This window comes from Lonchura striata, chromosome 1, assembly GCF_050655825.1.
Source record: "Lonchura striata isolate lonStrDom1 chromosome 1, ASM5065582v1, whole genome shotgun sequence".
Classification (NCBI taxonomy): domain Eukaryota; kingdom Metazoa; phylum Chordata; class Aves; order Passeriformes; family Estrildidae; genus Lonchura; species Lonchura striata.
This window is the reverse complement of record NC_140703.1, coordinates 92,824,827-92,842,818: the sequence shown is the minus strand read 5'-3', so window position 1 is coordinate 92,842,818 and position 17,992 is coordinate 92,824,827. Positions and strand designations below refer to the sequence as shown.

General features: G+C 40.4%; 1 protein-coding gene across 4 annotated transcripts in view; it reads left to right on the top strand.

Moving 5' to 3' along the window:
* TMEM255B (transmembrane protein 255B) overlaps positions 1-17,992 on the top strand; it is a 66,738-nt gene that overhangs the window by 23,157 nt on the left and 25,589 nt on the right. For 2 of the 4 annotated variants that reach the window (XM_021545626.4, XM_021545625.4), the window contains one exon: positions 5,416-5,505. The exons of the other annotated variants lie outside the window; for them this stretch is intronic. In XM_021545626.4, the coding sequence (XP_021401301.1) occupies positions 5,416-5,505 (90 nt within the window). The remainder of the gene's footprint in view (positions 1-5,415; positions 5,506-17,992) is intronic. 4 annotated transcript variants of the gene reach the window in all.

The following is a 17,992-nucleotide window of genomic DNA, read 5'->3' as shown; positions in this document are numbered from 1 at the left end:
ACATGATGTAATCCCATCTCCTGTGGTGTGACAACCCTCCAGCAGAGCCTCAATTACAGCCGTGCCATTATTTAAGAACCAGCCTATGGAAAGAATATGTTGTCAGGCCATAAATTGTAGAGCATATTACCTGGTATAGTGAGAAACCTCCTAATTAGCTCAGTTGTGGAAACTGTAGGAGTCTTGCCTGTGCTTCATTTTCATCACAGCAAAGCATCTGTCCCAAGGGCAGGAAAAAGAATTGGCTGTTGTGTGAGAAGAAGCCACACAGGAGAGGGCATTCCAAATTATAGAAGATTAATTAACAATTTAAGTACTTATATACAGGCCCATTTCACAAGACAGGCAGTGCTTAGTTGACAGCAGCATCTTAAAGATAATGCAATGCAATGAGTTTAATTATCTTAATTTTGTGGGCTATTAATCTATAGGCCCACTGAGGTACCATGGTAACAGATGCAGCTCCTGGCTGAGATTGGTTGTTCCAGCTCTCTGGTTGCACCAGGGTGAAAAACCATTCTCTGTTTTGGATTTGTGATATGAGTTTTCATAAACTTCTATTCTTACATCATCATTCCCATTGAAAATGTGCAGATTTATTTAAGCCTACAGTTCTGATCTTGGGGACATGGGGAAATCAAACCAGTAAAAAAGCCCACAGAATTAAACTGTAATTTGGAGAATGTAATGTTAGGGGCAGCCTACAACAAACTGTTCCATGCATTTCTTTTTCAAATACTTGAACCTGTGTGGGAATAAAAAAGGGCTTTACAAACCTGTGGCATAACATTTACACATCCTTTTGCAAAGACTTAACTTTCTAGAGCAAAAAATACTGAATGACAGGGGTTCTTAATTTACATCAGTCAGGGGAATTCTGATTCCTTCTCTGCCTGGAAAAGAATACCAGAGAACAGCATAATGTTTGGCGACATTGGAGGCTGTGCAATGCAGAAGTAGCCGTTTAGCATGAGTGAATTGAGTCTGTTAGATGTAATGCAACTTGCATCCAGTAATGAGGTGATTTTGAAAAGAAAAAAACATGCATTTTTCAGTCTCCGATCTACTTGTTCTAAATTGAGAGAATGAAGCATCTCACACAGCATCTGGTGCTAGAAGTGATTGTTGTTATCTGAGAAGTTGTGCTTTTTGGTTGAGGATAGGTAGAGGCTAAATTAGAATAATGAAGAAATCAGGGATGTACCAGAATTGAGAGTCTAGCTAGCTCCCAGAAGTATTCCACAGGGATGTTGGAAACAGCCAGAGAGGTGCCAACCTGTAGGCAGCCTGTGCTTATGCTGAGGAGCAATGTGGGTCTGCTGGCAAACATTGGCTGCGGGTCTCTGCGTGTCACGCAGCAAGGACATGGCACCATCAGCATGTCATTCAGCACAGAGCGTGCCTGGGCACCTGAGGTGCAGTGTTGGTGTGCAGGGTGTACATGAGAGCATGGCTGCAGCTGGGCTCATCAAACTGCCTCTTGGGTCTGGTGTCTGGCCAGCTCTTAACTCCAAAAATGGGGATCCTAGTGGGAGACTTAGCTACCAACTCCCTGTGCCAGGTGCATTTCTGGCAGCTGAACAAGAGTCTGTGACCAGCATCCCTGGCCACTGTATGTCCCCTGATGCTTTCACTATCCTCTCTTGCGCAGGAGGGTGACAGTGCAGGCAGTGGTGTTGTATGCCTGCTGAAGGACAGGAGGTTGTCCAAGGCAGGTGAATTCTGAGGAAAAAAAATGCATGTCTTTTCTGAAAGAAGGCAGTATGCAAGAATTTAGCAGTCCGGTCTTTCTCTAGTTTTACTTTTTAGAGTGTTTTCATAGTTCTGTGACACAGCTGGAGATAGATTACAGCTCTTCAGTTAATACTGTGTACAAAAGTCCCTCATTCCATGTGCTGTTTTGTTCTCCCTTTTGCTCAAACTCCTCTGTTAAACAACTTTGAGTTTGATTGTTAGGTCCACACAGTACAGTTTTCAGTGTTTAATAACTGGTTTTATGGCTCCCTTGTAAATAATCAAATTATTGTATTCTCTACAAGAACCAGGAGTAAACATGCTCTGATGGCAACAGCTGTAGAGAAACCTGGCTGCATACCAATGGAAGAGCAAGAGCAAAACTGTTTCTTGAGTAACTGTTCAAATATATTGCTATAAATAATGAATAGCTGTCCTGACAAAGCATAATACTGTTGAAAATGGTGATAAGATGATGTGATGGATCAGTATCTATTTTAAGTATTATTTCTTTTACCTGTCAGCAAATATTCTCTATCTTTAAATGAACTGCATTGCTTCTCTTTCTAGGCAGTCCTAGACTTGTGAACTCACTGCTCCAGCAGTCACCTATTCAGGAAAATTAGCTTTTGAACTTACAGCAGCTCTTCATTTGGTTGTCCTGGCAATTTTCAGAAGTAATTAATTTTGTACTTGTTTTTTTATGATTCTCACATTCTTAATAAGCAATGAGAGATTTGAGAGAGAATATGAATCTCTAGTTTTATTTTAAGGAATTTTTTTAGTGGTACTCTTGTACTTTCACTTCTTTTGTCATTCAAATATATATATAAGGCAATTTCAGTCATAAAAAGATCTAAGTGTCATGTTCTGCCACTTTGGTAGCACGATAAATATTACTTCAGTCAAGGAATGATATTGATTCTAAAGGGACTGCTCACTGAAGTAATTGCTAGTAGTCATGGAGAAGAACAGCAGGTTCTGGCTGTAAACCTTTGACTTGCACACAATTCCTTGGAAGTGTAGATGATCTCCAACATGTCTGAGGAGTGTGAAGTCAACTCTGTAGCTCCTTTCTATACTGTGATTTATTGCACCTCTATATGTGGTCTCTTAAGGCTATAGGGTGAAACTGAAAGGCCAGCACACTCTTTAGGTGATTTAAGCTATCTCAGCGAGTGGAAAATGTTGGTTTGGAGATTTTAGATCATCAATAAATTGTTCATGTGTGAAATGAAAAGCCACCTTGAGGTCAGCTTCCAGTAAATTCATCTTGAGTTCAGGCAATTTGGAAACACCTGGCTTAGCCCACTAATTATTTGATTGACTGCTATGTCTTGAAAAAAGGATAGAGGTATCAGACAATAATGGCTTAATCAGAACTTTTAAACACTGCTGCTTTTTCAAATAAAGAGATCAGGATCTATAGCAAATGCAGCTGCCACAGGGCAGCACAGCCCACAACTCTGCAGTGATAAAAATCCACAGCCTTCTCAAGCTGATGAATTGCATGCCAAGATCTTTAGACAACCAGATTAATGAGACATGACCTTCCACACTGGAGAGCCAAGGGAGGTTGAAGCAGAAGTTGAAGGGTGATGAAGCTGACTGTTTTTCCTAGGGTTTCAGCAAGATGGAGCTGGTTGCAGGGGAATGCAGCAGGTTCCTAAAATCAGCCAGTACCATCAACCTCAGCCACATTTGTGTGCTCCTTTTCTTCCCATGCTGAGAATTCCAATTCCACAGCAATCCCTACAGCAGTCCTGGCTCATCTCTGATTGCATGAGACATGAGCAAAGGGGAGATTAAAGGAGTATGTCAGAAAGCTTTGTGATTCTTCTTCTTTTAAGTTGTACTTTTTGCCAATTCTCCAAGAGCTCTTACTTCCAAGTGGGTGATATTGCTTTGACCTGTGCATCCCAGCTGTAGACTTATATGGTTGTAGTTTCCTACTTGCCCAATAAATTCTTTTGAGAATATTGCAATGCTGCATCCCCTGGAAGCGCTATTCCCAATGTACTGTTCTTAACCTAACACAATCTAAAGAGTCCATTTACCAAGTGAGTTAGTGATGCCCTACAAATTTGTGAAAATGGCATCTAGGTAATGCAGATTTTGTATAGGCAAAAGGATATATTAACTGTATGGATATAATTTTGGTCATCTGTACCTGGGCATTTCAGGAATACATGTTGTAAAGGAGCATTTAATGACTAGTTTATAACAAAAAGGTTCCACATTCTTAACCGAATGTCTTTTCCATGTGCTCTATCAATAAAAGAATGCTGTTCTTTCAGTTTTCAATAAATGTTTTTAATCTGTTGTTGTTATTAACTATAACTTAATACTGTTGTAAATTAAAATCAACATATAGGATGTTTCAAAGGGTTCCTCTTGTGACTTTCCCTGAGAAATGCCAGAGACAAGAAGTATACATTAAATTACATTAAAAAGCATAGCCAGATAGTGCACGTTAGGTTCACCTTATACCCTGCAGGAGTCCACTCTTTCAAACTCAGGGTGCAGAGTCCTCAACATCACAAAATCTTCTAATCTGGGAGACTGTCAGCATCTCTCCCTCATCTGATGGCATTGAGGGTAGCAAACCCAGGGGAGCACCTTGCCAAGTGTACGGTTGGTTTTACAGGGTTTCATCTCACCTGGCTTACAGCACAGCACCCTTCAGATGTGACCCCAGAAGAAGCCAGTGTCATCTCAGAAGTGTGTTCCAACAGCACACTGACTGGTCCCTGGTGGATATGCACTCCACATTCTTTTCAAGTCCTGTTGCTCTCTCTAGAGTGAATTGGGCAGGAAGCTCGTGGTGTGTGGGGTTGTTCTAGCCCTGCAGTTGCTGTCAGAGCTGCAGCACAGAGGGCAGGGGGCTCAACATATCCAACCTGCACAGCCTTTTCCCCCAAGCCCTCCATACCACCATTGCTTGTGCCAGAGCTGTGCTCCTGCATTGCACCATGTGCAGTCCTGCTGAGAGAGAATTAATAGTGCTTAATGAATGAAGCACTGTGGGAGGTAGAATGAAGTCTGAAGCTATGCCTAGTAGGTTGATGAAGACATTGTGCCATCTGTGCTGCAGCTGGGACACTCACTGAGCTCTGCTGTGCTCTGCTCTGTCCAGGCTAGAAACCCCAACAAGGATGGGGCCAAGGCAGCACACCCCAGCCCTTCCACAGGTCCTCTGAATCTCTGATTTTGTCATGGCATAAGCTATTTGGGATGATAAAAGATTTCTGATCATTCACAGTTAATAACAGGCTAGTTATTAACTTACTACAGCTGCCTTTATCTATTGATGTGAAATACTACCATGTAGTAAAGCTCCAAAGATTTATGTAAGCCAAGAGGAAGATGACTTTTTACTATGTCCTTATGAAAGCACTGCTGTTTTATTAAGTAAATTGATTTGGAAGAAATCACCATTGACTTTAACTCTTGCAGCTGACCTAATTTTCTCTTGGAAGACTTAAACTTTTCTAGTAGGCTTGTTGGTCTGTCCAAGAATTTCTGCCTTTTTATTAGCATATGGCAGTCACCCTGACACACTGATCTAAAGTGGATTACAGCAGCGGGAACCATCATTTCAGAATACTAGAAAAACTAGTGTAATTGTTTTACTTAAAGAATTATACTGAAAAGATTGCTAAATCTGTTTTCTCTTCTCAGTTGGTTGCCTCTATCGTGTTTATCAGCTTTGGTGCCGTAGCAGCCTTCTGTTGTGCAATAGTTGATGGAGTGTTTGCAGCACGACACATAGTAAGTACAGTGATTTTGTCATCTTTCAATTTTGATTATTTATGTCATTTCTAGCAGGAGAGTATTTTCTTTTGGTTTATATTTAGCAGTATATTAGAGTTTTTGATAGTTCCTGGTGGAGATTCCAAATAGAAAGGTGATACAAACTGTTGTCATGAATGGCATGCTAAAAGGTGTACCTGCTTAGAAAAGGAAGACATTTCAACCACTACCAGCATTTGTTTCCTATTACTTTGTGGGCACAGTAAGGATTTGGAAAGCACCAAATGATGAGCACTATCACCTAATGGGATTTGAATATGGTAGTTTATATGTTAGAAATGTGTTGTTTGCTGTTCTATCTTTTGTGATAGAATACCTTAAAAATCTAAGCCTTAATTGAGCTTTGATTTGCAAAATCATCAGGAAATAAGTAGTCATATGTGTTAACAGACATTAGAGGTCAGATGTAGTATACTAAATAATACAGCATGATGGTATACAAGCCTCTCTGTGCTATGAAATAACATGAGGCTGCTCATCTTTCTGCTTATGTTCATTGAGGGGCAGCATAACTCCACTAGCCTCAGTGAGACCCTATTGAATTTCTGTTAGCAAATACCTCAGAATAATTAGGCTTTAGATCACCTGGAGCATAAAGTTACAAACTGAATTATATTTCACTGTTACTGAGGAGTAACAGTGTGGGTACTGAGGAGAAACCAAATGTGGATTTCAGAGCTTCGTATGCATTGCACAAGACAAAAGACATCTATTGGTGTAAACAACTGAAGTGTGCAATGTGAGCATGGATAAATGCTCTGAATTGTAGCCATGTTTTGTGGAATACAGATCCTGCATGATGCCAAAATGGCCTGCTTTTTCTTGGATTTACCCTGCAGCTGGTCTGGATGACACCTGGTTGAACTGTATCTGATTAGCATAGGCTGAGGGAGCTGCCCCATGGGAGCTGCTTAAAAGGGGAGGGGAGCAAACTCCTACTTAGATTCCCTGCTCCAGAACATTCAGTGGTTGTGCCCTGGAAAACCACTGACACTGAAATTTTGGATCTGTCCTGGAGAGGCTGAGGCAACTGGGGTTGTTTAGTCTGGAGAAGCAGAGGTTATTTATCTGAAAGGTGGTTATAGTGAGGTGAAGGTCAGTCTCTTCTGCTATGTCCCACTTGAAAGTTTGAGAAGAACTGGCCTTAGGTTGTGCCAGGGGAGTTCAGATTGGATATTGAGAGAGTAGTTAAGCATTGGAGAAAGTTGCCCAGGAAGATGGTAGAGTCCCTATTTCTGGAAGTGTTCAAGAAGCATCTGGATGTGTCACTTAGGGATATGGTGTAAAGGTGATTTAGGGTTGATGGTTGAACTGTATGATCCTGAAGGTCTCTTCCAACATTTGATGATTCTGTGATCCTGGAATTCTCCAGGAACCTGGCTTATTTCTGTTCTGTTTTAATGTGATCATTAGGTAGTGTTCAGATGGCACTTGTGCAGTCTTGCACGTTGTAACTGCAGTGCAGCTGTGCAGCCACAGCCCCCCACTGCTGAGGGTAGACACAGCTTCTCTGAGACGAGGTACTGTCAGGGGACAGTGTGTGCTCAGTCTCAAGCCCAGATGCAGGCACCTTTCTAGGTGTTTTCAGTAGGAGAACACTAAGGCACAAAGTCATTGCACCCACCCAAGAAAAAAGCAACTTACAGTCTGGGGGGTGCAGTTCTGTATCTGGTTAAGTCAGTGACTGGATATAACTGCATCCCCTGTACAGAGCTGGAGGCTGGAAAGGGCTGGTCATTCATTCCAGGAGTGCTGGAGATGTACAACCCAGTAACACGATCCTGCTTCAGTCACATTGTGACTGGAAATCATGGCTTCATGGAAATCCATGGCCAGTTGTTTACATTTGGGCTTAGTTCTGTTTGCACATCTGTATTTTGCTGTCTCCTTCACCTATGACAGAGCAAAGAAATACTAAGTAGCACCATTTTTTTGAAAATTAATTTGCATTTCAGCATGATCACACTCATTTCAACTCATTCTCTTCTGTCTGATAAGGAACTTGATAGGGTCAGGTGAAGTAAAAGTGTACATCACCAAGTTTCTCTAACACACTAGGGAAAGTCTGTAGAGATGATAGTGTAAGTGTGCTCCCAGTTTAATTTACAGTAATGGTGGGGCCTTATCAAAAGAACATGTGCCATGCAGACTATGGTGTCACTGCCACGGTGTTACATCCTGTTTGCATTGCAGCTCATTCCTTCAGGAAGAGCAGCAACACCACGTTCAGTCTCCTCCCTACAGGCAGTTCCAGCCTTTTTCAGATCTGGCTTGTGCTGTTGCCATTTTGTCCACTGCCTTTGGGGCATAACTGCTGAAGAGTTGGAGTAAACTGTCCTCCAGTCAGGGAAAGAAAATTCCTGCCATGTCAGAGTACGTGCCTATGCTAAAGCCATCAACTTTTTGTGAGAAATGGTAGCTGAAGCCAAGCAGTTGTCAGACTGACTACAAATTCAGCATCTTTCTCATCAATTTGGAATAAGAAATGTGTCCCCCCCCTTTTTGCTTTCTTTTTAGCTTCATTTGAGCTGGGCAGGATGTGAAGAAGACAAATCACATAATTACAGATTTTTCTTACTATGTGCCTGCAGTGGAATGAAGACTATTATTGTTGCACATTTTCTCCTGCTTTTACAAAACTGTGAATAGAATAATAAAATAGATTTCTCTGTTTTATTTCCTTCCCAAGAGGGCATGAAATTGACAAAAATTCTTCCAGGAAGTGGATGTATTTCAGAAAAGAGATGCTTACATTATTTAAGACTTACTTTGCTGTATAGAAAGCTCTGGATCACACCATTTATAAAATTAAAAACACTGAAAGAAATGTAGCTTAATTTAAAATAGCAGTAGCTTACCTAAGAAATAATGCAGATATAATTCACCTTAAAAAGAAAAAAACAAGCAAACCAGAATTAAGTAAAATAAATCAAAATTAAAATTAAAGTGCAGTGATATTATTTCAGAATAATATGGTTGTTAAAGGAATTGATGTGCATTTGTGTTTGCTTCAGACATTTCATTATTTAGCAGATGAGAATATTCCACTTTTTCTTTTTGAGATCATTCAACAACGTCCTCCCACCACACAGGGAGATCCCCCATTCCACCACAGGTTCGCATTCTCTGCAGTAGCTATGACCTCCTATTCATGGCTCTAAGCCTTGACCATTGCCACATGATCTGTAGCTTTGCTGTTGTGCTCCATGAAGAACCTAATATTGCCAACAGCAAGAAGTCCAGGTGTGAAGTGAGGAAACTGCCTTTTCCAACCAAGTTTATTCTGTGATTCTGTGAAGGAAAAACTGGGTGCTGTGGAAGGTTGCTTGTCCATTTTGACATCTAAAATGCACACCAAACCAAGCAGTGTTAAGTTGTTCCCCTCCTCTTCTGTAAAGCCTCCTCTTCTGCTGTGTAATGTTGATTTAATTTTCAGCTGACCTAATTTCTTCCTCTTGATAGTGATGGCTTAAGGAGTTAATTAAAAGAGAATATATCATCAGGTGATAAGCCCTGAAATGAACATGAGAATGAACTTAGCTGAACTAGAGGATACTGAAACACTCCTAGATTCGGATCTTCACCCTTATGGTTTAAGTGCAGCTAGTGGACTGCTGAAGTATATCAGCTGGGTAATTACCTACTGCTCTGGGAGTTTAGAAATTGAACTTGAAATACTTGCTTTCTCTTTATATATGTTAACTTAAAATACTGTTTGATAAGACATTATGTAAGACATTATTTGATAAGACATTATGCCCTTTGATAAGGGCATTATGTAAATTCATTTTCTGTAAGGCACAGACACAAGGCAATGGGAAAATGGAGTCTTTGATGAGGGGGATGCTCATGCAAATTGAGCTCTGGTTGGTAGAACTCCAAAGCTGCTGTATTAAGTAATGTAACTTGGCAGCCTCGACCTAATGAAGAGATAACTACATTATAAACACGTTCTGTGAGATGAAGATCTGCTGATTTCTGCGTTAAGAGCAGAGATGCAGAGACCCCTGCCCAGCAGTGACCCCTGCCCAACAGAGACCTGTGGGCTCCCAACAGAGGCTGTGGGCTCCCAGCAGAGGCTGTGGGCTCCCAGCAGAGACCTGTGGGCTCCCAACAGAGGCTGTGAGCTCCCAGCAGTGGCTGTGGGCTCCCAGCAGAGGCTGTGGGCTCCCAGCAGAGGCTGAGGTCTCCCAGCTGCTCCCCGAGGTCTGTGCTGCTGCGCCTGTGCCCTCAGAGCCGGCTGCCACACGCGGTGGTTGCACGTGCGGTGACCGAGGATGTCAATCCCCTTTCCCATCCCTGGAATTCTCATGCCAGTTACAGACACTCAGGCAAGGATGGCAGCATGGATGGCCACCCACTACATTTTACTACAGGGAGGCTTCGTATGCCCATGGCATATAACATATGCCGCAGTCTTGCACACTATAGGCCAGATCCTCTAAAAAGCCATTTGAAAATTTTCTGAGCAAGCCTGTTGGCTTTCCCATTGAAGAAAAAAAACAAATAGTTTCATTCCATGTCTAACACAACTCAAAGAATAATTTCTCACTGGAATTAAATTAGGTGAAGACTCTGGAGAACAACACTAAATGCATTTTGTGTTCTCCATATTGCCACATAGGACAAAATTACACCTAATTACTTTTAATTCCATTTCCATCCTGTATGACTCATTAATATAATTGCATGGCATAGCTCATACCATGAAAAGCATCAAAAGCAGCATGTCCAGCAGGTCAGGGGAGGTGATCTGCCCCTCTGCTCCGCTCAGGTGAGACCCCACCTGTGCTGCATCCAGCTGTAGAGTCCTCATCAGGAGAGAAAGGACATGGATCCCTTGGAGCAAGTCCAGAGAAGGGCACAAAGATGATCAGAGAGATGGAGCACCATTCCTATGAAGACAGGCTGAGATAGCTGGGGTTGTTTAGCCTGGAGAGGAGAAGGCTTCATGGAAACCAGACCGGGGCTATCCAGTACCTAAAGGAGCCTATAAGAAAGATAGGGACAAAATTTTTAGCAGGGCCTGTTGTGATAGGACAAAGTTTTAAACTAAAAGAGGGTCAGTTTAGGTTAGATATAAGGAGGAAGTTATTTACAATGAGGGTGATAAAACACTGAAACCGATTGCACAGGGAGGTGGTAGGTGCCCCATCCCTGGAAACATTCAAGGTCATGTTGGACAGGACTCTGAGCAGCCTGGTCTAGCTGAAGATGTTAGCTGTTATTGATGGACTTTAAAGGTCTCTTCCAACCCAAACTATTCTGTGATTCTCTGAAAGGCTTTGCAATTCTATTTTTTTTTTTTTTTAGCAGAGTGAGTACTAAACATTTTTAACTGCAAACTAGCACTAGTTCAGTAGTGATTTTAATGTTGATGGTCCACTGAGGTAAAACTGTTTCATTGGTGAACTTCCTAAATACAGAGTGCTTAAGTTTGCAACCAGTACATTTTGATGCCAATGGTCAACTATCCCATGGTATTAATTCTAGTATTAGACCTTGCATCTGACACTGAAGCACAGATTGCATTCATAGAGTACCAGCCATTTACAGGGTGGGATTAATTATTTTTTATGAACTTAGTTCAAGGGTTGGAGCAAAGGAGGATTCTTGCAACCAGCTTAAGCCATCTACCAAGAGTTTTCTTTTGTGCTGCAAGACAACCCCATTCACACATCCAAATGCTGTTGACTATACTTTAAATCAAAGGGCAAATACTTTGAAAAAGAATTTTCCTGAAGAACCTGGAGAGCTTGGAACCTGTTGTACTATCATTTTTGTTCCTGTTACACAGATATATTTTCCCTGTGAAGCACATTACAACTTGGGAGTGCCCAGTCCTGTGAAAGGTAAATTAGTCAGAGGTACATAAGCCAAAAAACTCAGAACAGAAATCAGAAGATCATTTAGTAGAAGAGAAGGTACTGACATTACAGAAGAGTTTCAGACCACCCCCACAAGCTATTTTGAAACCAGATCTGAACTAGACACTAGACTAAGCTGTGTTGGTGTGAGCAAAGTGGTGAGACTGTGTGGGGTTTGATCTCTGGCTTTTATTTTATAGGAATAGCCTGTGGGTATAGGAATAGCCTGTGGGACCAGTGCTAGATTACTGATTCCAACTCTGGTATTTCTTGGTGCTTTGCCAAAGACCTGATTGACTTGGAAAGTGTTTTGGAGAAGAAAAATCTGAAATCTGGAGTGGTAGCTTTTAGAAAAAGTACTCAGAAGTTTGATTTGTTTTATTTAACATAGAAAATGCTGACAGGTAAATTGATCATGGCCTTTCTAAGGTATCTGTGTAGTCAAAGGTTATCTGACAGCAGAGGGCTTTTAGTCTCTCACACACACAAAAAAAGAAATACACTGAGTTGAAATCAATGCTAAAGAGATTGAAACCATGGAGCAGACTTGGTTTTGACAAGAATGAATTATGGAAGCAGCTTTGTCAAGATTATGGATAATTCTCCATCACTGAAATACCTAAATCTCAAGCTTCTTTTTGTGGAATCTTATGAAGCATATCCAGAGATTATGAACTTTAAGCATATGTCTTGGGATAAAATTATTTAGGCTTTGTTATTCAGGACATCATTCTAGAGAAGGGTCTTCAAGGAAGGCTCCTTTGAACTATTTTTACAGTCAAGTAGAAACTCTATTACTTCCTGTCTGTGTGGTGCCAGGACCTGTTCTCTGCTGGAAAATGTTTAGGATTTGATAGATTAAAAACACTTGAAAACAATTTATTAAGATTTCTGATCTAGGTTTGCTGGTCTTCAAATCAACAGAGGAAATGCAATCTTTAACATGAACATAACTTAAAAACTATCTCTAGTAAAACTATTCCTCACATGATGGATAACATATGTGACAACCCAATGATGAATGCATTCAATACATTAATATATATTGGATGTATCCAGGGATTTGTCAACCAAACTGCCATCTTACTAATGTTTTCTGGTCTAAGAACACAGATGCAGGGTTTTTGTACCCCAAATCTGCAATATGATATTCCTCTGTTTCCAGACAGGTAAGTATTATGCATAGACCCTGAATATATTGACATTACAGAGGAGCTGGTAGTATGCATTAGTTTGGTTACTAAATATTTTGCAGTAAGAAAAATAATGGCAACCTTTTTTTTTTTTAAGAACCTTTTATGATTCCCCTTGAGTTTGCATAGACTCACACTGGCAGGGACAAAGCCCCCAGAGCCCCCAGTTTATACTTTTTTTTTTTTTTTTTTTTAATCCCTGAAATTCCTTTCAGGTTTAGCCAAATTGCAAACTCTTTAAAATCCTATTTTTTTCTTTCCTGCTGTGACTTGTTCTCCTGAGGGAAAAGGACTGGTATTGTGCCAACCAAAAAGAATGTCTAAACCATTAGGCAGCACACACAGTGTGTTTGGAAACCAAAGAGGAATTCACTTGTTGGTGAGAAGGGAAAAGAGAGGTTTGAGTTCCTTTCCCATCTGCCCCACTGTGTAGGACAAATGCCTTAACTGCTGACAAAACCAAGGATTGGTCCAGGATTCCCTAGACCCCTGACATAAACACTGGTCCATTGGCTTCCCTCTTTGAGAGTAACAGCCCAAACTGAGATCTCTCATTAATGTAATTGTTTTGGTCATTCAAACTGCAGAAAGGCATCTTTGGGGGAAGAGTTCTGTGAAGATGCAGTAAGACCATCTTACTACAAGGGAGGAAGACTACTCTTTTATTTTAAATTGGGAGTTTGTACTGTGGGAAAGTGTTAAGGGAAGGACCCACACATTTGAATATTTGAAAGCTAATGGCTAAATGCCACTGCCATTTAATTGCATGATCCTTATGTACAGACACCACAATGTCAGTGTACAACTGCGCAGAATTTTTAGTGCATTGGGGTTGTAGCAAGTCTGGCATTTCCAATTTCTTTGGCTCTGAAAATTAAATTATTTTCTTTTAGCTTTGCTTCTAGTATATTAGATAGGCATGAATTCCATTGAGTTTATCGTAAATCTCCAGAACTCCAAAATAAGGAAGTAGGATAGGGAAATTCTACACATTTTACTGAAATTAAAAATCATATTATTAATGCAAGAAATAATATAAGATATGAAAAAGTGAGAAGGATTTGTTCCAAATTTAAAATTACACTGATATTTCAGTTCCCACAGATGATAGTCTTCTGCATTTGTACATAGATATTGACTTCTGCATCTGTGTGGCTTCTATACATCCAAAAATCAGGTGAGTGGCAGAGACAGCAGAACTTGTTCAGCAATGCAGAATAGCAGCTTGGCTCAGGGGAGATTTATTGTCTACTTCGTCTTCACTTCGTTACTTTGCAAAGCATGGGCCATGATGGAATTTATGCAAAGTGCACAAAGCAAGTTAATTACACTTTAATCCCCAGAAAGGTGGGTGACTGGGGCAAAGAGCTTGCAGTCTGTTCTGAAAAGCATAATATACCTCATTCTGATGTGCTGCCAGCAGAAGATAATTTCCTTTATTGTTTCCTATTCTCAGAAATCTTTCTAGACTGACAACAGATGTTTCTTTTCTATGAAAAAATTCAAAGCTTCTACACAGACATATAGAGGGAGCGAAAATAACCACATGCAGACTTCAGATTGCAGCAAAAATGTTTCATAGTTTTTTCATAATTTCTCAAAGGAAAAACATTGTTTTCAGTTGCCCAGTGCAGAAACCAGTGTAGTTAAAAAAAATTAAATAAATAAAGGCACTGTTTATTCACATGCATCTGAAGTCCTCAAATTCTACTAGAGTAAAAACTAAGGGTTTAATGAAGGGTGTTTCAGTATGCTGCAATTTGCCCTAGCAAAAGGTTTTATTGCTTCATCTTTAAGAAGAAACCACGATTAGTGTGAATAATCTTATCATGGAGCAGGAATTTCTCTCTCTGTGGGTGGATGATTATTAAGTTGCATATAATGTCTATGGGAAGTATGTTCCCAGGTATTCAACAAAGTTTTGATTGATGATTATTTATGGCTCTGTTAAGAGCTTATTAAAATGTGTTGCCTCACCTCTGCTAGATTATGGAACTTCGTACTTGTAATGTATTTATTTAATCTTTTATGATAAATTCCAAAAAGGTAACGTAATTAAGAATTTTTTTTTTTACCTAATCTGCCTAGAATGTTCTTGTATGACTCAGTGCAGTTTTGTCCACATTCCCAGCTATCAGTATATCCAATAACTTCTTCACCTCTAGAGCACTGAGTGCTATGTATTTCAACATTTCTGATCTTCTGAAATTCATGTGAGTTTCAAAATGACAAGCCAGTGGAGATGAGAAAAAGCTAATTGTACCTGAGCAGTTCAGGCATTCATGAACCGTTGCACTAATTGCTTTGACTATTTTACTTTTAAAACTGGTGTATTTTCATTGTTCTTGAGGTTTCTCTCATGGAGAAGGTTGCATGGAGTGGTTTCTCTCATTTTTTCCTCTCTTACATTTTGGGTCCCAGTCCTGCAGTTCCTCCCATTTGGATGAGAGCTGTCAGCCTGGCTGACACGTGGCAGTGGGGATCTCCCTGTTACAGAAATTATAGGGAGCTTTCACAGCAAATTGCTGGGCATAAACACCTGCTTTCTGGCTGTTTTCTGCTCAATACCTAACATAAAAATGTAATGCATAAAGTTGTTATTACATTCATTAAATTATAATAGGGATATGTTGTGCCATGCCCTGAAAATTAAAGCCAACACTGCAATGTTTATCAAGCCTCCAGCATTTTATTTGTAGTGTAGATAGTCAACATATTTATATATCGCTCAGTTAGGTGTATTTAGTGCAACCTCTTTTCCTTCCCTTTCCTATAAAATAAATCCAAAAGAGCATTATAAATTAAACCTCTGTACATCTCAGTCAGCAGGATATTCAGTATTTCAGCTGTTTAAGGGCTAATGTCTTTCAAAATAACACTTCTTGCAGTAGTATACTTAGAGATTTATATGAGATTAGTGCAGTTGGATAAAGCATGGTGCTCATAATGCCAAGATTGCAGGTTTGATCGTGTGTGGGATCCTTGCGGGTCCCTTCCAACTCAGAATATTCTGTAGTTCAGTGATTTCTTACATATTCTGATAGCATTAAGGCTATAGGAAGGAGATGGAGCAGTTTTTTATGTATTGGAGTCACATTACCAGAAACAGAATAAACAGTTCTTGCATTCTTGTGGAAACGTTAATTACTCACATGGCACAACATCATTACAATCAAGACAGAGCAATCAGTTCATATAACAAACCCTATAATCAAAGTAATGTAATCAATGTAAGTAATCAACTATAATAAGCAATTAAATACCTAACTGCATCAAGCAATAACTAAAATTATAACTTCGAATAGTATCAGCTAATTGCATCATTGGAAACTTGTGTAAAAGCCAGTGGTAAGTCTAAGTTTTTAACTATACAACATAGCTATTGCAGGTGTTAAGGGAATGTCTATAGCCTCATCCTAAGAGACATTGGTTAGCAAGACTTGACTAAAGAAAATCAGACCTATTGCTGAGGCAGGCTTGGATTTGCTGTATTAAGGCAGGAGTAGCCTTCCTTGCTGGAGGTTGGGTGGCCTTATTCCCAGAGCAGCCAGAGCAGCAGCCCCCAAGCAGACAGACACCATGTCACTCAGCAGCTCTGCACACACATCTGTCCTTCCTGCTGCCACCTAAACCTGCTCAGCTAAAGGCACTGCAGCCACAGAACCTCCTTGGGAATGTGCAGGGGAGTCAGCTCCCATTTCTTTTGCCTCTTCCACTGCACTCCATCTGCTTATGAAGGCTGATGGGCCTTTCCTCCCACCTTCATGCCACGGAGATTGTGGTCGAAAGTCATTGAGAGAAAATCACCTGTTTGAAGAGGTCTTAACCTCTCCTAGTAGATCTGTAGCCATCTGAGAACAGACCTGTCAGTCCATATCAGGAAGTATTCTGTCTGTGCCCATTGTCCAACAATGGGGCAGCTACAGCATCTGTAGGCTTTTGATTTGACTGTAGCCATGATACAAGAGCACAAACCTCACCGAAATAGAGAAGAGCAAGACTAAGGCTAACACTGCAAAATATTTACATAAAATAAAAATCAGTGAGGAAATATAAAGTGAGATAAAACCATGTATGTGTGTTTTTCAGCCATGACAATTTACAGGTATTCTGAATAGTTACTGGTTTGAAAGACCTGAAATTAATATGTGCTGCTACCAAATTTTAAGAGAAGAAGATTCGGTAGGATCCAGCCTTTCAGATTGAATTGAAATTCTAAAAAGAACCCCTGGAAATGTTAAGTAAATCTGGTTTGTGAGAGTAAAATTTTAAGCCCCACCAGCTGCTTTTCCTATTTTCAGCAGTGAAGTTGGGTTGTTTCAGCATAGCAGACAAAATAGTCAGGGTCTCTAGGCTGGAATGCAGCATTTCTGGAAGAAGATTAGCTCTTAAATTCATGCAAGGCAGACGTAGAAACACAAGAAAGGGTAAGTGCTGTCTGCAGTCTGCAGTGGAATTGCTCTCATGGCATGACCTCACCCCAAGAATGTAACCAGATACCATGGCGGCTGTCTCTGAAGTGCTTCAACAACACTGAGGATGTGTTATTTGCAGCAGGGGATCACTGAAGTGCTGTAGTTACAGTAGCAGTATGGCACGGATAGAAGCATGTCTATGTCTCTCTCTGCATCACTTTGAAGCGTTTGATCAACTGTACATTTGGGAGCCCTTGACTCCTAAGGCATGGACAATATGTGTAGAAACTGAATTAACACACACTAGCTATGTCTGCAGCTTAGCTGCAAAGAACACTTGAAAATTCTAGGGTTTAAAGTTTCTTAATATACTTTCTTAATTATTGTATAAATTTTGAAAAAAACTTGAAAACATTCTATTCCTGCCAGTCCGGTCCACTGCAGCCCTTGGCAGTAGCATGAGCTTAGAGCTGGGCTGCTGCACTCATGCAGGACTGTGGGAGTCCAGAAATGGCTCAGGTTTTTTTAGCATTCTCCCTTCCAAATCCCACCCAGCATGCACTGTGCACACCCTGACAGCCTAGAACTTCCCATGTCTATAGTCAACGTGATGGTATCAAGAGTGCAAAACAGCAGAAAAAGTAGGAAAAAATCATGGTATCACAGAGGAGGAAAACAGCTAGAATGAAGAAATGGAAGGTCTGGAGACCCACTTGATGAAGTGAAACTGAATTGGCACATTTGGATTCAAAAGCTGATTACGGCCTTGGTGACTGTGTTAATAATTCCAGAAAAAACTATCTTAGTGCATGGTCAAAAGGTGAAATAGGAAAGGATTATTGTAGAATGGTATAATTATTTAGGTTGGAAAAGATCTTTAAGGTGATCAAGTTCAATGTAAATTTAACACTGCCAAATCCAGTAGTACATTTAATTTTCTGACCATAACTGTACTTTCTCAGCTTCCTTA